The sequence below is a fragment of the Haplochromis burtoni genome, unplaced genomic scaffold (genome assembly GCF_018398535.1).
Source record: "Haplochromis burtoni strain Fernald_Lab_line unplaced genomic scaffold, NCSU_Asbu1 Contig_41, whole genome shotgun sequence".
In the NCBI taxonomy this organism is placed as follows: Eukaryota; Metazoa; Chordata; class Actinopteri; order Cichliformes; family Cichlidae; genus Haplochromis; species Haplochromis burtoni.
This window is the reverse complement of record NW_024582402.1, coordinates 2,781,831-2,805,956: the sequence shown is the minus strand read 5'-3', so window position 1 is coordinate 2,805,956 and position 24,126 is coordinate 2,781,831. Positions and strand designations below refer to the sequence as shown.

Here is a 24,126-nt window from a genome sequence, read left to right as displayed (position 1 = left end):
ATAGGCTCCAGCGCCCCCCGCGACCCTGAAAAGGATAAGCGGAAGCGAATGGATGGATGGATGGATATTTATTTTACATGGTAAATGTATGCGGCGGGGCGTGGTCTGCAGTGCCGCTGCATGGGAGGCGTACACACCTGAGCGGCACCCGCAATCACGCCTCACGGGCTTAAAGTCTGTGCTCTCTTTGCTGTTGTGTTGTCGGGCTGTGAGCTGAAAAGCCGGCTGTATGCGTACAGCAACCGTGTGTGAAAAGTAGTCAATAAAGAGATGCCGAAAAGCATGCTTATGAAAACATCATCAGGTCTGCCGTGATATGTTTACAATGGGACTTCTGCTCCTGAACCTCTGCGCACAGTGAAGTCACTTTCATCTTTACGCAGGACTGTAAGCTGTCATCTGTGAGGCGTGAGCGGTGTTTGTTTTTAACATAGTTCGCGGTGGAGCTGCTGACATAATGTGGATCCGAAGATCCATAATTGGCCTACCTGGAGTTGAAAGTCTCGGTAAATGCACAGCGTTTCAGCGGGTACGCCGGCTTCCGCGAGTGTGACGCTTATTTTGAGCGACGAAAAATAATAAAATATAATTTTATTTTTATATTTCAATATCACAAAAATCTTCCAATTTAGAACTACAAGTTTAAAAAGAACTTAAAACAGAAAAAATACACTTCAGCTAAATACTTGTAATTTATTTTCCCAAACCACGCGGAGCCGCAGTATAAGGACTAAAGAGCCGCAGGTTGCCGACCCCTGGTTATGACCATACATATTAAATCAATATTCATTCTCTTAAACGAGACCTGAAACTAGCAAACTATCATCCTGTTGGAACACCCAATTGTGTTTTAACCTTTTGTTGTTCATTTGAGGCGAAGTTGATGAATTTGGAGTTAGTCCTCTTTTTTCAGTATTTCATCCACTTTGTACAATGTACCAGTACCACTGAGAGCATGATGCTACCACCATGCTTGACAGTGGTACAGTGCTCTTAGGTTTCAAAATCTCATCTTTACTCCTCCAAACATGTATCATGTCATAGCTCAAACTTTGTCTCAACTCATCATTTGAAGGCATGTGGGTGACTGTAAATGTAAAATTGGACAGTGACACTGGTTTTCCCGCAGTTTCATGACAGGCCAGGCTCTTAGTGGTTCCTGGGCTGTTCCTGAACATGCTAACCAACTTCATCTCATCTGAGGCATACAGTTTGGGTCTTATTCCAGACCTGAGTAAAGTGGTGACACATTCGAATAACTTGTACTTATGAAAAACAGTTTGAAGTGATGATCTTGGAATCTGTGATTGCTTAGAAATGGCTTCAAGAGTCCTTAAGCCTGTAATTTTCTTTGATCTTCGCTGATCTTCCCTTGGGCTTTCTTGTTGTTCTGAGCATTGGACAATCCAGTGTGTGTTGTCAAACAATCATTTCATACTGGCAAAGAGAAACTAACACTTGCAGTCAAGTGTGCTCACTAATGAGGATTTAATAGAACCCGGAGGTGTCAAGTTAAAAGACATTGTAGAACCTTCAGCAGATTTCTGTGAGTATATGCATATACATGCATACATTTTAACCTGTATGAAGACTTCTGACCCTGTGTGACCCAATTCTTTTTTTCTAAAGTCAGTAAACATGTATGTTGTTCAATCATTCACAGAAAGCATTAAAAGCCTAAAATTACCATCATATTCAGGTTCATGGTGAGTGTATGTAAACTGTAGACACTCTTAGACTTGGAGGAATGGTTTAATGCACTTCCACACTGACTTTACTTTTCACATATGGAGGCTAGGTCCATTTTTATATGCAGTCTGTGTAAAGGTTATACTAATAACATAGTGTCACTTATATGTTTAGTTAGTAGTTAGCTGGGCGTGTTATATCATTATCATTAGAGGTCTAATTGCCTGCAAATAAACACTCTGTTTAACGCATCCTTTGAACATTTGTACATCTGCTTTTAATGCAACTACATATACACTTCTCCAACATATGAAGAAATGCAAAGGTTAGCAGGCCTGTTTTGGCTAACTAAAATGCTATGCTAAGATTGCATGGCCACTAGTAAGAGAGAGGAGCTTTGCATCAGTTATTGGGTTCATGAAAAAAGGTTAAAAATGCAGGATGGAAGGAAGGAAAGGGATGAAGGAAGAAAGATTGGGAGAAAGGAGAGTTGAACTGCAGATTTTCATAAATCCCCTTGTTGGGAGTCTTTCCAGACCGCATGTTCCCATGCAGATTAAATCCAACACACACACACACACGCGCAGACTACACATATTCAAACTGTGCCACCTCAACCAGGCCAACGGTGCTGTGTTATGCCATAGGCTGTCTCAGTGTGTCTCTCATGGTGGTTTGTCCAGATCTGACTCCGAGCTTTCCTCAGTCCCAGGAACAGGACAGAGCTCTTAGCTTAAAGAGCCCACGTCCCATTTGCCTGTGATGCTTTACACTTGGAGGATAAATGTGTTTCCTGTCACAGTTGCTGCCTGTGAAGCTGATTAGTGCTCAGCCCTTGACTATTTCCTGACGGGAGAATCTGAGAGTTTTGTACCACACACATTTACATTTTTAAAACATTGTCACATCCACTGCAGCATCTCTTTTCCCTCCCGTCTACTTGTCTGGAGTCATTTGCTTTAAATCTTTTCCTTATTTTCACTGAAGCTATTAGTAAAATGTCTTCTGTCTCACAATCTCCCTTATTCCTTACTCTTTCAACAGCTTTTTGACTCTTGTCTCTACCTCTGTCTTTCTCCTTTTCAGTCTGTCCTTCTTAGCTCCTTTATTTCTTTTAAACATCTCATCACGACTCATGGCAACTGCTCTTGAGCGTGACACCTCTGTTTCTTTCTTTCTCCTGTGCATGCTGTGTGTTCTGGTCTGTGTCTATGCCTGTCTGCATGTATCTGTCTCTCTGCCTTTACCTTTGGCACACCGTCTTTTTCCTTTTTATCCCCTGCACCCTCCTCTCCTCAAGAGTCTGTAGCCCAGGTTACATAATACATATTAGATAGAGGTGGAGAGAGGACTGGTGGAAGTATAAAAGTGGAGGGGATGGAGGAGGGGAGGAAGATACTGTGCTTCTCTACTGCTGAGCCTGATGTGCTCATTTGTCTGAGCAATTGATGCGACACAGTCTGGGTCTTAATTTTTCTGGCCAGTGATCAGCTGGTGTTCGGTTTTTGTTTGACCGTGGGCTTTGTGGGTGTACGGACTTTATTCGCTTTTGTTTAGATTTCTCATTTCGCTTTTCAAATTAACCCTGCCCCACCCCCACACCCCTGCTTTACATGGCATGTATTTGTAAATCAGCCTTTGCTGCCGGTCCAGCTCATTTTCATCTTCAGGAGCTGACATCTGGTCTGCCTGTCCTCTCCTCCCCCTTTCCTCCTCCCTCTCTCTCTCTGTCTCTCATCCCCTCTTCATCTCATCTCTATCGTGATTACTCTTTGCCTCGCTGACCTGCAATGATGTAACTACATTTTGGCAGCAGACTTTTACCCTTGCCAAGCATTATATTGCGCCATCTTTCTGAGTACTCACCCCTCTCAGTCTCTAACCACCAACTCTTTCCACTCGGGCCATTTTTTCAGGTTTTAATCTCGTTCCCAGAGCATTTCCCAGCAGTGATTTGATATGAATGAGGAAAATGAGGTTGAAGGGGGAAGAGAATTTAGAAAAGTTCCCAGATGATTTAGTGTTTCAACTGTATGACAGCAAGAAACACTCCAGTTTAGTCATGAGTAAAGGGATGGTTAATTGCACCCAGCAGTTTCCTGCACCAGCCTTTAGGCATGGAACACCATCTCCACTGCTGTCACATATTGTGAAATTATTTAGGAGCCACTTTCCCAAATATGAATTCTCCAAATCTTAAACTCTAAGCTTTAGAATTAGTGTTAGGCTGTGCTGGCTTCCACTTTTCCATCAGGTAGTGATAGTTAGCTTGTTTAGCATGCATGCCTGCTATTTTTTGCTTCTATCCAACCAACAGACGTCAATAAGCAGAACACCTTTATCAAGAGGCTGCTTTAGACAGAGCGACCTGGCTATATTGGGCACTACCACACAAACATGTCAGCTGTCTATTACTGATATTTTAATAAGAGAAAAGAAGGACTCCAACAAGGCTTGTTGGCTTACAGATCTGCCCCATCTTGCATAAAGCTATTCAAATCAAATGAAGTAGGAGTATAGCTTTACACTATTTAGCAAGGAGCAAGGACAGTTGTCCAACAAGATGAAATATTGTAACCTGCTTTCAGTTTTTATATGGATGATCTCTCTAAAACATCAAACAAGACTACTGGATGTATGATGGGGAAAGACTTATTATTATCTGATGCATGCTGACAATTTAGTTGTTATGTCTCCTTATTGAGGGTTTGTAGACAGATGACAACTAACCACTTGATGTTAACTTGATGTTAATTTTCGATGCATAAAAACCCTACATTGGTGACAATGTGGAGTTAATAAGGCCTCAGTCACACAGGCTAGAGACCGGTCAGCCGTTGGTCATGTGGGGAAAAAAGTGACCGGTTGGGAGATGCCTCGCAAACTAGCATGGAAGAGCCTGACTTGTCTCCAAACACTGGCCAAATAGTTTCTGTTATGAAAATGTGAAAAGCACGATACAAACTTGGCTTCAGACTAAAAGTTTGACCTTTGTGATGTACTGGCTACAAGCTTGAGGCTTAACTTTTAATTTAATGGAAAAGCTTCTCCTTCTCCAGTTTGTGTTGCACTTTATTCAATGTTCACAATCGCCTGGCTTAGTGAGTATTAACGGACAACCTGGTGTCTTCCACTCAAACACTCTGCGACCAATTTTACCAACTGTTTAGCAAAGTGTGCATGAAGAAGCCTCATTGATTTCCACTTGCAGCAACTGCCCAGTTATGGTTAAGTCATGGTTTGCAGTATGATACTAAATTTATCTTGCTATGTGACGGTGATCACTTCCACAAGGGAGGAATGGAAGCCAAATTTTCCTTCATTATGTTTAGGAGACCAAGTCTCTTTATCAGGAATGGTCTCTGTGATGATTCATAAATGTAGTGCCATGCAAAATCTATGCAAAAGCAAGTATGCTAGCTACAAATTTCACAAGTATACAAATGATGTTAAAATAATTCTGTTCACACTTTATGTGGTAATTATAGTGACACAGAGCTGTGGCTTATATGCATTCAGGATCTTGTTCAAGCTTCAAAGATGGACCATAGGAAGCTGAATGTTTGCAGCTAGTAATGCTACCGAGCTTTCACTCTGTACTGAAAACATGTATGTGTCAGAATCTGAAAATGTGACACAAGACACTTCCAGAAACATTAGGAATATTTGTTTCTTTGTGTTCTGCTCAATAATGATTGTATTTTTATTTTGTTGTCCTTGTGTTTTTTTTACTATTTCATTTATTTATCTTTTCTTTTGTGTTGAGATAACCTAACAAATCCTGCTCCAGTTGAAAGACAGCGTACCGACACATTACTTATTGCTGACTGGTTTGGACCAAATACGCTCAATTAAGATTTATGCTACTGTGTTTGTGTGTTCACATTAAAATGTAAGTAAGCTAAGCTACCCTGTCCTTCTTGCATTTTTCACTTAATTAGTAGCTTAATTTGGTTAAGAGCTGAAAATCACCCAAAGAGAAAATTAATTTCAGACTCTCCATAATTTGGTTATGCGGTTGCCCCACTGAGGCTGAGGGCTGCACGGGCTGCACTCTCTGTGGGAAAACTTATCGTGAGCAGGGTGTGTTGTGTAAAGAATAAGAAGTCTGGGTTTCTTACTTGTTTTTTTAAACCTCACAGTAAGATAAGATACTTTTTTTAGGTTGCTTGAAAAAATGAAATGATCTATGATTTTTGCCACCTTTGTCCCCACGGTCATTGTTGTGTATTCAAATTAACATCACAAATGAATTTAGAGTTGTATTGGTGACGACATCAATAAATCCATAATGTTTGAGGTTGTCTTTACTTTACCTCTTTTAGGTCACACTCATTCACAGTTTTGCTGAACTTTTCATTAACTCACTCAGAGGTGCTTACATTTCCCAGCTACCCATATCCCATATTCCCAGGTTGATCTGATATCCTCGTGTTGGTGTTGTTCCCAGATCATCATACTAAATGTTGTTCCAGGATCAACATTGCAAGTGACCAATCAGAATGTTGTGACGTCATACTTTTGCGACTTCGGGAAAAACCGGCGTAAAACAAAAAACTGTACTAAAGCTGCGTGAAACCGCCTCTGTCCGCCGATCAACGGACCCTGACCCTAACCCTAACCGTAACCCTTTAATAAACAGTAAGCAGAATTGATATTGTCCTTGCAACATTGGAATTTCATAAATGCACGAATGGCTTGGCGTGCAAAAGAATAACGTCACAACAATGTGATTGGTCACTTGCAATGTTGAACCTGGAACAACATTTTCATGATGGTCTGGGAACAACACCAACACGAGGATATCACATCATCCATATTCCCATATCCCCCTGAGAGGCGATAGCTTCACCGTAGATCATCCTCCTGGGCTAGAAATAAGGACTGCTCAGTAAGAGGACTCCAGTGTTTAACCTCCAGTAGCATGACATCACCATCTGATACCAACATGCTGGCTCAGACTCCTACGAAGCTTTGAATGTGATTGTCACTGACTCCCTGACAAAAAAAAGTTATGTCCAGGCTGATCCGCTGTTCATCCACAAATACCGATTTTAATCTGCATTCAGCATTATTGTTTCTTTTTTTATGGGTTTTCTCATGGGCATTTTGTGTATTTTGTGTGCATCTTGTGTAATATTAGTATTACTGCTTATTGAGGATGGGAGGGGCTGCTTAGATGCTCTGCTTTTAGGAGGACAGGTTATTATAAAGTAAAGCTTTTTAATCTTTTTAATCTCTAAGACACACGCTCCTCTCTCTCTCTCTCTCTCTCTCTCTCTCTCTCTCTCAGAATACCTTTAATTTCATCTGTTTTATGAAAAAAATCCTCCTCTGTTTTTTAATATTAGCAAGACATTCTAATTTATTATGAAGTGAAAATATTTATGTAATGATGAGCAAACAGTGGCAAACAAACTCAAAACGAGGCAAAGCCTTCGAGGCAGTCAGCTCGAGTTTCACTGCATCACGCTCACATAACATGACTCCTGCTCCTCCTGTCTTATACTAAACTCACAATTTGTAATTTGCTGCCGAAAGCAGTGCAGTACCAGCAATGTACAGACTCTAATCTAACTTTTGTTTTAATTCATTACACTCAGGGCTTTTTAAATGCAAAGCAACAGACAGACAGTGATACCAAGGTGTATTCAGTGTGTATACTTGTGTGCATGTCCATAATAATGTTGCTGCTATATTATTACTACATCCTAAACATCTCCATCACAACAATACATGATTGTAATAAATCAGTCCAGGCAGTATACATTGACCCTAGGGAGAGGAAATGGGACACAATTTCACCTGGTGTTTGTTTGTTGCATGGCTTCCTGCCACTCCAGCCTCCTCCCCCAGTGACAAACATGCTTGTGAGGTTAATGGGTCACCATAAAATTCACCATAGGTGTAGCTGTGAGCGTGAATTGCTGTGCATCTCTCTGCATCTCGTCCAGCTCAGTTTATCCCTGATAGGCAAATATAAGAAGATGAACAGAGAGATACTGCATGCATTGGTTTTGTATTGTGTTACCCTAGCTTGATTAGTGAGCCAGTCGCTAGCTTCTACAACTGTCATTTGTTCTCTCTCATAACAACAACAGGAGCTGTCTAAGAAGATCGCTGACACAAACACTATCTGTAAGCAGATAGTATATATACTAAGCACACTGACCACTTGCAGCATAAAATGAAATTAGGTATCTTAATGTTAATGCTGATAACTTTTTAAATTCTTTTCCCTTTGGACGCCTGCTAGACAAATAACTCATACAAACTATAGATTACCGTGACAGTCTGCTAGCTACCAAAGCACAATCGCAATCGTCTTTGTGACCAATTTCACGCTACAGACTGCCAGCAACCACTCACAACCAGTTGGAGATGACTGGTGTTTTCCACATGGCTGCCAACAACTCTTTAGGCCTGCGTTACTGGTGTCTTAGTTTCATTGGTGATTCCTGATTGGCTGTAGGCGTAGGCCTCTGTTTCTCAGTGTTAGCCCTGCAACAGGTTGGCAACCTGTCCAGCATGTACCACACTTTTTACTCTATGACAGCCAGGATAGGATTAAGCCCCCACAATGAATTGGATAAGTGGAAGATGGATGGATATATTTATTTATGTGCTGTTTAACATTTTTTTAACTGTATTTCTTGTACTTCATGATTTCATATCAGTTATTTTTTGTAGTTTTGGCGTCAGCCCATCCGTCAGCACAGCATCAGTGTTGAAAACATTGAAACTCTCTTGTAACCTACTCTCTGCTGTGTGTTTGTGTGTGGCAGACAGAGTGTGTGTGTGTCATTGGTAGCAGTTCAAGACTGGTGCCAGATTCAGCGCTTAGTCTGGCACTGCCTTGTCAAACAGAGCATGTGTGTGTTGAGACTTGGGACCTGTGCTGGCTTTCTCATCAAGTATGCAGTTGGAGTCAACGCTGCAGCAGAGATGCCTAATAGAGAAAACCAGGGGGGAGAAGAGAGAGTTGGAGAAAGACTCCAGAATACGTCATACCACCCTCTCGCTTCCATCCCCTGCTCTCTCCTCTTTTTATCCTTGCACTTGTCAATTACGCCTTTTCACACTTTTCTATCTAAGCCTGCTCCTCTTCTACATCTCTTCCCTTTCAATCTCTACCCCACCCACTAAATTCCTCCGCTCTTATCCTCATTCATACCCCCAGCCATTCATATCCCTCACTCTCTCATTTCCACTAAAATGAATGTCATTCATAACTATCTCTCGATCCACTGCAGCCTGGAAAGAGCTGTTCAGCAGCCGTCCAGCTATCTGTGACACTCACAGCTCCTCTTGGAGTTCCTGTTCCCCATGCCCATATAAGTACTTCCTCAAGGCTAAGTTAGTGACATCACAACGTTGGCCTGTCATGAGCAGTTTTAGTAAAAGGTCACAGATATTTCTTCAGGGAGATTTTCTGTCATTTGTCCTGTGCGCTATGTATCGTAATGCGCTCTCCAGTCGGGAGACACCAGTGAAATTGATATTGTTTCAAACAAAGTCGGACTTCTCATCGTGTCCTCGTTCTCACCTCCTCCACTTCAAGTTCTTACTTTTCTCATGGACGAAGAACACTCAGTATCTGCCAAACAGGAAGTGGTCATGATTCAGTGAGAACAGATTATCCTGTGTGTTGTGTTGTTTTTGTACGCGTTTGTGTGTGTATCATGTTGTACAGTCCAATTCATGTTTATCGTAGCCACTTGTAGCACTGTCTTGTTTCACCCATCTTCTAATATTCAGAGCTTGAGTTAAATAAATATGGACAGATCTGAATCGCAAAATGATAAATAAACAGTTTCCTCATGAAGTATCAGCCAAGCAGCTGGAAGATTTGATGAATCGGTGTGTGTGTGCGCGTGTGTCTGTCAGAGAGTGATGGAGAGTAGCAATGACGCATTGGCATATTGCATGTAGCAGCAGACCAGAGGAGGGGACGAAGCATCCAGTATTAATTACCATCTTCATCCACCAACCTGTCTCAGAGGCTGACTCATTCTTCATTAGCAACTTCATTGCTGTCAGCTGCTCATTGGTGTCTGCGAACCACACTATCATACCAGAACACACTGCAGTAACCATTCTGGGTAATGCTAAATGCAGCCTAGAGATCTGAAAGGATGGAACTGATGCTAAACAAAGACATTCTTTACAAACCAAAAAGTGTTTTTAATGCCGTATCATGTTTTTTCTTTACGGCGTAACCAATGTAATACCAAGGCTAAGAATACTGGTTTAAATTTGCCTTTTTAAGTAGACATCCAGTGTTCCTGACACACTTAGGACCAGTTGGGTGTAACACACTGTCGTAACACATTACGGCTCTAATTTCAGTAATCAGTGATGTTTTCTTTGGGTTTGTTTTCAGCTTTGCATTAATAATCCACCCAGTCTAGGCACGTAGCTGCCCCGCCCTGATCCCGGTTCTGCTGAAGGTTTCATTCTTTTAAGAGGTTTTTCTTTCCCATCGACACCTAGTGCTTCCTCATATGGGATCATCTGATCAATGGGAATTTCTCTTACACTGTAGGGTCTTCACCTTACAGTATAAAGTGCTGTAATATAACTGTTGTAGTTATTTGGTGTATAAATAAAACTGAGTTGAAAGTATTATTCAGAATTATTCAGAATTTCATTAAACTTGCACACAGTGGTCACCTAATAAGTCTTCACCAGTATTGTGCAGACGGTCCGGGTCACACTTGTCTTTGCACGTACTATAACCTGTGAATTGCACCCTGTGATGGATCATAAGCTGGAAGAGTTACGTTTCTAGCTACGTTACTTTTCTGGAGCCTCATCTTGAGCTCAGCTGCTTAGGAGGCTCCCTGGAAGCCCAACTCTGCAGATATGTCAACCATATGTCAGTGCAATCATCAACTTAGAGCCGAATGATTTAGAGACTTTAAGAGATTTCTAGAAGGGCCTTTGACTTGAATCTCATATTCAGATCAGGCTGTGACACTGTGACACTGCAGGGAGACATGCTATTTCCTCCTGCAGCAATCAAAATGCTTGGTCAGCCATAAAGCTCCCACGGTGGACTGAAACCTGATCCATACTGCATAATCACACCAAGGTCAAGCAAGAGAGCCATTTACATATAGATGCAGGCACCTTGAACTGACAAACTTGCCTGCCAACCAGGCAGATAATTAACCAGTCAAGTCAAGTTTCGGCCAGTATGAGTATGTGTAAGTGCAGTTTTGTGTGACAATGGTTTTTGCAGTGGTGTGCGTGTGTGCATACATGCCTGTGTGTTTAAACCTGTGAATACCTGTGCTTTTTTGCCGTTTCATTTTCTCACAGACGCGGCCTTGGTAGGTGGCTAATTGAAAAAGCCTACACTGCTGTTACCTTTTCTTTCCCCTCACACATAATGTCTGCGCGCATGTCTGTGTGTGTATTTGTTATCTTTGTGTTTCCTGTTCACAGCATGTGCCAGACTATTTACCAACTTCACTGGTTTTGGCCTCATTTAAATAAGATTTTTTTTTCCAAAATGTCATTGAAACGTTTATCTTGTGTCTGTGTTCTCTGTGCTGTACTTCCCTATTTTATAAGTGTGTGCTGTAGGTCACAGTACAGGTGAGCTGGACTAATCTCAGATTAAAGAGGATGAAAAATTGAGTCCTGCAAACTTGATCCCACACACACATGCACACCCTCAATTTCTTGCTGAATCACGACCTTCCAGTCTGCTGCAACGCCACTGACTGACAGATTAAAACACTGCCACTCAAGCAGCACAGCTGGGGACACACACAGGCTGAGGCTCTAGTGTAGCCTGATGGAAAAATAAATATTGATATATGTGCAACTGCAATTTAGGTGCACATAAAACCGTCTTGCTTGAATACTTAGTAAAAACAAACCAGATAGTCACCTGTGTTTTTAAAAAAAAAAAAAAAAGTCTAGTATTTGGTTGTATGATTTAGAAAAAATCTATACAAAAAATACAAAAATGGTAATGAAATTATATTTGTTAATTAATTCAATTCATCCATCCATTCTCCTCTGTTCATCCAATTCACGGTCACAAGGGGGCTGGAGCCTATCCCAGCTGGCATAAGGCAAGAGGCGGGGGTACACCCTGGACAGGTTACCAGCCTGTCACAGGGCTAGTAGTATTTTATATTCACAATTAACCTAATCCCACCAAGTGCATTATCTTTGGACAGTAGGATGAAGCTGGATTACCCAGAGAACAGCAATGCAAACTCACATCAGTCTTTATCATTGCTAGTACCTGATTGGACCCTGGTTTGCCTCCAGAACGCCCTGAATTATTTATCCTCAGAGATTTCTGTCCATATTGACATGACAGCTACAGCAGCTCCTTATTACAGTTCTGTTGGCTCGAATGTCTTTGTTTGTAGCTACTATCCAGCTGATTGAGTTACTGCGGAAATCTTATTTCTCTCTCCTTCTTGTTCCTCTCATATTTCCTCCGACAGACTTTTCAGTGCTGTTGTTTTGAGTGTTTTATTTCATAATTTGTTTCTGTTTTGTTTTATACCTGCTTCAATTCTGTTGCAAAGACATTGGGAGATGCTATGATTCCCCATGGCAGCAAAACAGTTCTCTTGAACCAGGCCAACTCAGTGCTTAAGGTGGCAATAACCCTGAAAGACTTAAACAGACAGGAAATGTGGCTTTTCTACCACTCATATCAAAATCACTGCAGTGTCTTTTCTCCCCAGAGCAATAGAAAACCTACAGCATAGGTCCGCAAAAAATATTGGGTGCTGCATCGATGCCATCCATGGTAGGAAAGACCCGGATCTATCGGAGATGTGATGAGACACGTCCTTTCCCTTCAGAGGACATCCAGAGATCTGAATTTGTCACGCAGATGTGTTTGTGACAGAGGATGCCATGATGTGATGAAGAGCGTGCTGTGATATGCTGCAGTATGTGGGCTGTTGATGGATCTTATGAAAGTTTCTTTTTTCATTATTTTATTTTGCAGCCACTTCAGTGGGATGAAAACTGGTAGTCAGAGAGAAGTGGACACAATAGACCCGCCGCATGAATAGTAAATTGTCATCGTAGTTATTGATCTACTCGCTTAATTGTGCCATCGTTTATTATGTTGAGGAAGGATCGGCTGTTGTAGTTGTTTTGATTGTTGTCAGCTGATCTGCAGTGATACACCTGACACTCATCCTGTGTGTTGCCCCCCCCCCGCTGGCTCTTGAGTTACACAGCGAGGGGAGATCACATTGCATGATTTGGGCTCACATCGTCTCTCTGTCTCACTCTTTTACTCCCACTTTTAGTCTCCCCTAGTGCCATCTTCTCGCCCACTTTGTCTGACAGCTGCCCACCCTTTACTGTTAGTGCTCTCTCCATTGTTCTTGATCTCCAAACTTTCACCAGCACAGTTGGTTTTTTGGCTCTTATGTGACCCCGTTAAGCACGGAGAGGATTTTTAAATGTAGCCAGTAGAGCTGCAGCTTCCACCAATGAGTGTTTTTCTTGCGCAGGGTTTGGAGTGTAAAGCACTCGCACTTCCAGTTTAAAAAAAAATAATTTAAAAGTGCTTGTTGAAAATGCTTGACTCTTGGTATTGTATGAATTCTGGCAATAAGGCATAAATAGTAATATAAAGATGGAGGTGGGCGGCTATCGATAAATGTTAGTTCTGGCGAAATGAAGCGAGAAAAGATGGCTCTCCCTCCTCTTGTTGCCATTTACTAAGCTCCCCTTTCTGGTGCCTGTTGGTGGTTTTGGATCAGATAGAAGCTTTAGGCGACATGCCACAACAGAGAGGCAGATTCATACAGTGGAGTCCTTCCAAAAGTCCTCCATCACTCATACACACAGGCACATAGACACATGCAGCCATGCACACACGCGCGCTCACACTCCATCAAACAGTCACACTATCACGGGCACACACTTAATTATTCAGTCGCTAATTATCTTGTATGCCCGGTTACATAACTGAAGTTGCTTTTGTGAGTGGAGCGAAGAAGACACTCGTGAGGAGAACTTGCCGGAAGAGCCGAGCTTTTGAGAGAATTTTATCTGGCTGCTGATGCAACTTTTCTGAAGCATCTGAAAATGCTTGGAAAAAAAGTAATTTCAGTGAAGAATATCTAAATCTGGGGTTGCTGCAGAGATGGTGTCAGAGATGCCAAATGCAACACACACACACTGAACCACACAACTGTTTTCAGATTTCCACCTGATGACTTATTTGGCTGTGTGATCGTAAGAACACTGGGTTTGTACTTAGTTTGACATACTGAGACGAGCCTGGTTAGTTCACCCAGTTGTTGTCTTCTCTCCTTTGCTCATCCTCCCGCCTTCATCTCACACTTTCTTTAACATCTTGCTTTATCCATTTTCTCAACCCCCTCTTCTTCCCTTTTTCCTGCCACGTTTCTGTTCTGTTGCTCTTTCATGTTTTCCTTTTTATTGTGACCTGTTTTTCAGACGTCTCTTTTATCGCTGCCTATCCTTTAATTTTATTACTCCACATGTCCCCAGTGTCCTCATCTATTGTTGGCTGAAATTCTGTCCACCTTTATTTCACCTGTTTCCGCTGTTAATCTTCTCCAGTCTCATACTGTCTCGAATTGCAGCTGAACAAGCTTTAACAATCTGATGCTGTTGGCATCTGTCCTCTTACCTGTCAGTAAAATATAAATGGACCGGTGCTCAGTGAGGCCGCTTTTGTGCTCTAACTGAGCACACAAAGCACATTTTAACTGCAAGGCACATTCACCCATTCACACATACAGCACTTTATTCTATGCCTTTAAGCGCTTTCCAACTATCACACACACTCAAACTCAAACTGATCGACAGAGCTGGGGAAATTTGTGTTTCAGCATCTTGCCCATGGAATCAAGCCACCAACCTTCATGGTTAGTAGATGGACGACTTTACAGCCACATCCATCATGACATCATCTATTTTGTGGGCTACATTTTTGTGCCTTGATTTTGACATTTGGACTGGTACCATCTTGGTGTTTTGAAGCCTGAAGTGATCGTATATAAATAAGAAGGTAGAGTACTAAGTTATAAGCTAGCTAGATTGGTAAGGAAGGTGCGTATAATAACTGTAGTCCTGGACAGATATTATGAAAGAAGAAATTGGCTAAAGAGACCATAACTGTGTTTTTATGTGTTTCATTTCTTCTGTAAAAATAGATATATTCATTCAGTTCAGTTCAATTCAGTATTATCCCATATGGAAAAGATATATATATAAATCTTATAAAGTTTTTATCTGTCTTGTATGAAACTTGTATGAAAAGCATACAAGAGTGAAAACACATATAAGATCCCTTGAAAAATTATATAATGAAACTTGTATGTTTTGTATACTTACTAAAAACATATATGATTTACTCATGAAAGTTGCCACTTTCATGAGTAAATCATATATGTTTTTACTATTTCTTTTCCATATGGGATTTGTACAGCCAATAATCAACAATGGACGATATGTGCGTGCATGCGCAGACTTTTTGATGGGCGGAGCAATGTAATCATGCACAGACTGATTTGCACGTTTACAACACAGAAGAAGTCCAAACATGAACGAACCCCGGCTGTCAGCGTTAACGCGGTCATCACAATTAATGCGATTAAAATTTTTACCACGCTCAATCCATCTGGAGCGCAGAATGAACAAACTTTGTACAAACTGCCCGAAATGCATTGACCGAGCCATTTCAGGGATTTTGAGTCAGTCTGCGCTTCAGATGGGTTAATTGTTAATCGCGCTAGTCGTGATGACGGCGCATTAACGCTAGATGAAAGAGGTAAACCAAAGGATGTAACCAAAGTGGTGTGCCGCTTGTGTAGACGTATAGTGCGAGCAAAGTACTCAAACACGACTAACTTGCATGAGCACGTACGTGTCCACCATCCGGCTGAGTATGCTAGGCTATCACCAGCTTCTGCAGCTCCATCAACAAGCATTTGGGCGCACTCTGAGGAGGGTGCCTTTGCTCGCAGATGAAAGAGGGTGCTGTTAAAACAGCGCTATTATTATTATTATTATTTTCTGTTGAGTGTTTCTATTAGCACCATCGTTATTAGCAATCTTACTCATGAGCAAATAAATAAATAAATCGCCCTTGCAAAAACAATCGCCCATGGGCTTAGCCTTTCGACGATAGTCGATATATTCGTCCAATTGCCCAACCCTAATAGAGAGCCTTTAGGGTAGTTTCACAAAAACATTTAGGTGCTGTATAAATCTGTCAGGTGGCAGGGAAATCCCTGATCTATTGGAGATTTGAGGAAAGAGGTGTTTTTCACTCGAGAGGATGCAGAGATTTGACCACAGATCTCACTACTTACCCACAAATAATACCAGTCACTCCCAGGGTTGTGGTTAGCACAGAAGATAACTGAAATACAACCCAAGTCTTTCTGGGCACCACCTCTCTTTGCACTCCTCTGTCAGAAACTGTAGATTTAAGGGAGCCCCCACACTGGATCTTTGCACCAAGCACACTACAGTACACAGGACAGACCAGCCTCTATAAAACTTTATGCACTTCACACTTTTATCTTTAATACTACTACTCTTAGAATATATACTTTTAACTTTTTGAAGGACTTGTAGACATTATATTTTAGAAAGCTGTTGAAGCTGTCTTAATGGCACTAAAAAATCTTTGGTCTTGTGTCACTCTGCAGCTACCTAAAAACTCTATAAAAACTACAGAAATAAAAGATTAATCTCTCCACATATTTGTGTTTGAGTTTGTGTAAAAATGCTTCATCATATTGGCCTAAGCAGTCATGCATCAGTGAAGAGATAAGAGTAGGTGCTAACTTGGGCTATAGGGAAGATAATAAGAGATAATTGGTTAAAACAAGGTCCCATGTGACTGTCCAAGTTCATTAGTGTTTCAGTGCACACAGAAACCCACACACACGTGCCGGCTTCTCGTGACCCAATGCGACCGCTCAGTGAAAGTTAATCACCAATTATGCGCACAATTGTTAAATTTACAGTTGACTACCTAAGGGAAAGTTCTTCTCTGCTTCCATTTCTCGATTTTCATTAAACTAGGCTAACGTATAACATGTTGCTTTTGAGTTGCAGCTGAGCTTTGTGAAGTGTCACCGTGGTTTCAGCTTACCTCAGGCTAGCCCACAGCCTGGGCGTGCGGGGGGGGCGGAGCTCGGTGTTGTTGCTCGAGCGCATGCGAACATCACCTTCTATCAGCACTGGCCACGGTCGCCTTAATGTGTCCAAACCAATCTGGGATATGAATGAATAGTATGCATGCCTCTGACATCATGGAGTTTCCACTGCTGTGCTCGGCTCACCTCAGAGATAACAGCTTTGATATTTCACACCGCTGGCTCGCTTGCAGGGGTTCCCCACCCACCACCCCTCCTTACCATAGATGGACTCTGGAGAGATGCTGTTTTTGTGGATGGCAGTAATCTTAAAGCTCAAAGGTCAAATACCCAACTGCCTGTAAACAAGTTACATATACATTACATATATATATTATAAAAGAGCCATATATTTTTGTTTTAAAACAGGCTCTAAATTTGAGTCTGAATCCATGTTGTTGCAGCATTTGCATCGGGAAAAAATTCTTTTGAGACTTTTTGTAATCAACAAGGTTTAGATTTACCAGTGCACGTTCTGCTGTAACGGCATTATGTGCAGGTTTGTGATAAATGAGGTGCACACCTGTGTAGAAACCTGTGGAAAATAACAGAACTGTTGCCAGGTGTTAATCATGCTTGTAGTCTGGTTCAGAAATGTTATTCCTGGCACTTTTTTCATTTTTGGAAAGCCAACTGTGTACAAGCAGAGGAATTCAGTGTTATTCCAGTGGATTACCTCTGAGGTTTCCTTTCCTGTGTTGTATCTCCACAGCTGTCCAAGTCACGTGTTATGTTGTTTATTGAATATCAAAGGCTTTGTGAAGTCAAACAGGTGACCTGATACCATTGTTGTCCGATAGAAGGAACCACCTCCATGTTTGGGCAACATTTCTCTCAGCGATGGCAGCTCGTTTACTTCCTCTCTTATTTAAAAAAAAACAAAAAAACAACACACACAAACTTGTTTGTGTTGGATTACAGTTTATAAATGGATGCAGAAAAGCAAACAGTGGATGCACTTGAAGTAACAAACTGTTTATATATGTCGCAAACAGATGACTGTTGTACGCCACTGTTTGTTTTTGTATTTTGGATGGAATGGCATGAAACATTTTAAGTGCGGGAGGACTCAGATTTTCCATCACACACATGCACACACAGGAGGAGGTGAAATGACACCTCTAACTTTAGTCTCCCAGCCCGCCACTCTGAATAATCCAGTTAGGATGTACTCTCTGGCTATCAGGAGGCTTTAGCTGCCTCGCTTCCAGCCAGAGGAAAAACAGACTTCAGGCTCCAGACTGACCTAAACTGGCCCGATGTCCTAAATAAACCTTTGTCACATAAACACACATAGTACATGCACTCGCTAACCCCACCAACATCCTAATCTACTATTTCTTAACATTTTCAGGCTTGCCACCCACATCAAGAGAGCCATCATACTTTTTTTTAAATGAATGATTCTGCAGTAAGAAGGATTTGAGATGTTTTGTGAAATAAAGTTCTGCAATGTGTTCTTTTAATATTTGCATTTATTAATATGAGAACCAACAGCCTGAGCTTTAGTTCAAGCCCGTAACTTTAAATGGTTTATTTACAGCCTCCCTACACACGGAATATAATAAAGTGGCAGTAATCCAGTCAGATTTCTCTTCTTTGGCTGTGTGTCTGCAGGCAGATCGAAGAGTCTGTGTGTTTGTGTAAAGGTCGGAGGTTGCAGGGGGTACCGGCTGATGTCACGGACCCAAAAAGAAAGTAGTGTCTTTGATGACAGCCTGGTAACTATAAATGTCGTGACAACCCCTAGGAATGAGCCGTCATGTGACACCCCATCTTTGGAGCCAAGTGCATGGAAAAAGAAAACATGCACACACAGCTTTGCCTTTGGGGAGACCCCTTTGGAAACAATGTCTGGCTTGCTTGAGGATTTGAGAGGGTGAGCAGAAGTGATTTGATCTACTCAGTAAAACACCAAATGCGGGCATGAAGCGAGGCTTTGTTTTTACTGCATAGTTATTGTGAAATTAGCCGTAATGTTTCCCAAATGTTGAAGCCACTTTTGTTTGTGCCTTCTCCGGCTATGTTTTTTATCAGGTTGCTTTTCTTCATGTAGTCTGTTTTCCAAAGTTGTTGCCCGTTGCTCTTGGCAGAGGCAAAGGGAGATTAAACTTATCTAAAATAACCTGTTGAGGCTGCGTAATTCAACTCTGGCACCTCCTCTCTTATTCCAGTCATCCATAAAGAAAGTGTTCAACTATTTGACTCTGACCAGCAGCGTTGACATATTTTCCTCCCTCGTCCTGAAGCCAACTTCTCGGGGAGAGCCATCGGGGACTACATGGTTCCAGCTCTCTGATATCTGGAACACACACTCTCACGTCTTTCCCTGTGAATGCACACTGATCACAGGTCAGGTCTTTGGCAGTAGTTTCCAATCAGGGGTGCAAGTACTTCAGGGCTACTAAGGCAATAGTCAGGCAGCAAGAATAGCTCAACTGGTAGAATGAATTTATTATTAGTACTGAGAAAACTGACTAAAACAGAACAAGCCTTGCAAGAACAAGCTTCTGGACTTTCACTGGGCCATTATATTGACAACACTGATTATTTTCTTTTTTTGCCATTCTGTTGTAGATTTGCTCCTGTTGCATGACCCAGTTTTGACCGAGCTGTCCCAGCTGTCAGACAGACAGCGTCACATTAGACTCTAGAATACTTTGGTATACAGAGGACTTTATGGGCAACAACTCAATGATTTCAAGGTGCAGTGGCTGCAAATTGTCACCCCTCCACCACTTGGTTTTAGGCATTTGTGCTGATATGCTTGTGCTCCACTTTGGTCCAAAGGTCATTGTTCCAGAAGTCTTGTGGTTTTGTTCAGACCCAACTTTGTAAACCTGTCTTGTTCTTTTTAGACAGAAGAGGCTTTCTATCTGGGACCCTTCCAAACAAGCCTTATTTGTTCAGTCTTTTTCTAATTGTGTTGTTACAAACGTTAACATGCTAACTCAGAGCTGCATGGAGTGAGATGTAGCTTTTGTTTTCTCAGTTTCTCTGAACATTTCACGATCTGACTTTGGGACGAATTTGGTGGGACGTCCTCTCCTGGGAACACTCGCAGCTGTCTTGAATGTTTCCCACTTGCGAATAGTGTTTCTCACTTTATAACCCTTCCCATATTGATGGGCAGCAACAGTTGCTACTCCAAGTTTATTGCTGACGTCTTTCATCCTTGGCATTGTGTTAACACTTACCTGAGTGCAGCCGGTGCTTCACAGGCTGATGGACAATTAACCAAGTACCCACTTAATTCCTGTGGAAGCTGTAATGATGTAGTTATTTTTTCACCCATTGCTTCGGCGTTACACAAATAATGCCATGATGTAATATGTCATGTGATTTTTTTTTGTTGCTGAAATTTTATTTGCCTAATTTTAGGGCCTACTTATGTCCTGATATTCAAAACCTAAATTGAAAGAGCGTGGACCTTATTACTAAGCAGCAGGACAAGTCTTCTGTTAAAACTTTTAACTAATCACAACTGAATCATATTTTTTAGTCCATCTTACAGCGCTGAGGGGGACATGAGATGAAAAAGTTTGGGTACTGCTGATTTATATGAGTTTAGCACTTTATTTGGTGCAGGAATTTTCTTTCATTCCTGGGATTTAATGTAATTCAGTATAATATTCTTGCTATTTCAATTCTGACTTTATTGCCTTGTGTTTCATATCTTCTGTCTTCATGTTGTTTGTGGCTGTCAGTGTGTGAAAATGAATTCCAGCTACAAATATACAACATCTGCACATGTACTGCACACATACACACCGAAATAAATGGCAAATGTGTTTTTAGTGTGAGGCTGCAGACACTTACACACACACTCAGACACACATGGGGTTTTTTCAGGCTGGTAATTAGTAGAAGCAGTAAGGTGATAACAAGCGCCAGCCACACGTTTGCAACCGAGGTGTCGATGCCAACATGCTGCTGGATATCACAGCCCCGCACTTTATCACACTTTCCTCCCTCCCCGGACGGATAACTCTTAAATACAGATGCATGCCCATGCGTGCTTTAAAAAGTGCAAGAAAATGTGATCATGCTTGACACAACACACATCTTCAGCTTTACAGCAAACAGAACATGTGCATCAACATGGTGTATGTCCCCCACAAGTCCTCCTCCTACTCTTTTCTTTCCCTCCTTTCCTATCATCTCCACCCACTGCTCCTCCTCCGACTGCATGATTTGAGTCATATGATTCAAAAAGGTGAGAATCTGCATTCAGCAGATTATTTTCATCTTGTTACCCTTACATTTCTTTTGTCCTCTTTATTTGGATGCTCGGGTTTCGTGCACGTGGTGCTTGGTGACAAAGTTGAAACCTTGTAGCTGGCGATGATCTCATGAGTCTGACATCACTTCAGCATGAGCTGCACCCTCTGAACGCACATTTACATGACCGCCCTGAAGTGTGAGGTTTCATACTAAATAAGTTTGATGAAACAGAGACTTTGTGTGTGTCTCTTGTGCGGTGCCTTGGAAGGCTTTATGCAATTACATTATGCTATAGTGATCATGTGATTGTATAACTGCAACTTGAAAAATATATGGGTCATTTGAAACATCGGATTCGGACTTATCCTTTTATGTTCCCTTCTCCCCCGTGCCATCTCCCCTCCTGACCTTTCATCTCTTGTATGTGTCTTGCACTTTTCACCTGGCACTGGCTCACTTTGTTTTATTGCTCTTCCACAGGTTGCGGAAACAGCAGTATGAGTGGTGACATGTACAGCGCTGGCTATCATACTATTGCCAACATAGATTATTCATCTGTGTGCATCAGGACAATGAGCGCCAGGTACAGCCACTGCTCAGGTATGACATGGCATCAGATGGACGTGCGTCAGCTCTCCTTCCCGGATTCCTCCTTTGATGTCATACTAGAGAAGGCCACCCTGGATGCCATCATGGTGAATGAGAAAACGCCTTGGGAGGTTTCATCTCAAACTGCTTGTTCCATTCACCAAGCACTCACAGAGGTATTTTTGAAAAACTTTTCCTTCCAGAGGTTCGATATTTTGTGGGTTGAGGTTCTCTTGTTACGTCGGATTACTCACCAAAAATGTTTCTGCTTTCTGTTTGTGGGAACCTTAGAGTTTTTGTGAAAGCACATTTGTTTTCCCCACCTGGTTTCCCTACTGAGAACTCACTACCACTCACCACTGCAGCACTAGTTTATGGTACAGTCCAAACATCACGTGGTAATTTGCTTTCAGTTACAGCAGGTTTTTTTCAAACTTTAGAAAACATGATAACAGGAACAAAGCAAGGATCTGTAAATGAAAGCCATCAACATACTCAGATTTTTCAGATCATTTACAGATTTATTTACAGTTGTAAACAATAACCCATCAGCCTTTTACTGCTGATTTTTACAGATCCTTGCTTTGTTGTCACCCTGTTGGGTGGGTGGGTGGCGTAGACACCCAAGTTTTTGAATATGACAACAAAGTAGGCGCAGTAGGATTTTCAAATTCATCCCGTTGAATCTCGGTGACCTCAACCTCAAGGTAAAAGGTCAAGCTTTCTGAACACAATAACATGAGAACAAGGCAATGTATGATTTCCAAATTCATTACATGATTGCAGCTACTAGTAGGCTGAGGGGTAGCACTGCTGATTATATTGTTTTGGGATAGCTATGGCTCCAGAGGTGGAGCAGGATGGAGCAAGTCATCGACTAATTGAAAAGTTGGATATTTTCGTTCCTTCGCTGCTCCATTCTGCATGCCAAAGTATCCTTGAGCCAGATACTGAACCCCGAGTTGCTCCTGATATATTCACTAGAGTGTGAATGTGTGTGATAGAAAGCACCTAAATGCAGAAAACAATAAAATTACGACAAAGTTTATAAGAACCAGTTCATTTACCATTATTCCACAAGTTGCTTTTTAACAAACCAAATTAGAGTACTAAGGAAGAATTAGATGAGCAAAATCTAACTGCGAAAGGTGAAAATTTCAACAAACCTTTTAAAATTCTTTGATTTTTTTCCATTATGAGGAATCATTGTTTCTGTGTGCGTCTGTAGTGTAGTCAGTTACACATTTGCTTGGTAAGCAAAAGGTCACTGGTGCAATTCAAACCAGAGACGCAAATCCCTTTTGAGGTTAAGTCAGGAAGGGCATCCTGGTTTAAAACTGCCAAATCAGACACATGGAGCTACCCACAGTGGTAATCAATTGTGAAGAGGAAGCAGCATTCATTCATTCATTCATTCATTCATTCATTCATTCATTCATTCATTCATTCGAAATATCATGGTTTCAGAAAAATGATCAATTTGAAACAATGTATGTTTTCTGTAAGTTAATTAAGGTCAAAATATTATCATTAGTAGTATTAATGTTGATATTTGTAGCTGATGCATGGCAAAGTTAAAAAAATCAAATGTAAATACGTCTAAACTGTATATTTGTCCGTTTTTACAGAGCTGTCCTTTGCCTGTTTTGCAGGCCACTAGTGTCGCTACACACCTATGATGGTTTGAGAGCTGTTTTACGGCGAGCAGCAGTACGGTTTATTTGTAAATGACTTTCTGACAGTGAAATTAGTGGCACTTTACATTTCCACTCCACAGCCCATCAGCGTAGTGGCAAGAAGCTGAGTGCCCTTCAGCTGCTCGCCTCAGCACTAACTGCCACTGTGTCAATGTGACAATGACAATGTTTTGGTCATTTGCTGTGCTTGACCTTCGCATATTAAGACAAGAGAGCTCCACTATTAACTGAAGTAGGAAACTTGTGATTTCTGAATGGGGAAGAATTACTCATGATGTACTTACTGAGCATTTGAAGAACGGCTAAGTAAGGTATAATTCATTATTTATGTTAAAATGACAGGTGTATAGAGTCTTACGTCTAACACACAGCCTATAATTACAGTAAATGTTACAGTGGAAAAGGTCACAGAGTGTGACTCATTTTAATGGAAGCAGCTTGAGAGCACTAAGTAAAAGTGATGTTAATGCAGATTTGAAACATTTGCATTTTCTTGTGCAAAACTTTAAAATTACACACAAATCAACAATTTATAAATGAAAGTATTATGAAGCTTTTCCGGTGACTATTACCATTAATATTTGCAGTTAATATCAGGGTCATACGTAGGCTGCTGATTTGAATTAAGCAACAATAAACGATAACTACAGTAGGGCAAAAAAGTATTTAGTCAGCCACCGATTGTGCAAGTTCCCCCACCTAAAATGATGACAGAGGTCAGTAATTTGCACCAGAGGTACACTTCAACTGTG

The 24,126-nt window shown here is 41.4% G+C and overlaps 1 protein-coding gene across 1 annotated transcript in view; it reads left to right on the top strand.

Annotated features, from left to right (window-relative positions):
* Window positions 1-24,126, top strand: part of ece2a (endothelin converting enzyme 2a) — a 118,602-nt gene that overhangs the window by 37,486 nt on the left and 56,990 nt on the right. Inside the window, exon 3 of the mRNA XM_005920428.3 lies at window positions 21,570-21,853. Within this exon, the coding sequence (XP_005920490.1) occupies window positions 21,570-21,853 (284 nt within the window). The remainder of the gene's footprint in view (window positions 1-21,569; window positions 21,854-24,126) is intronic.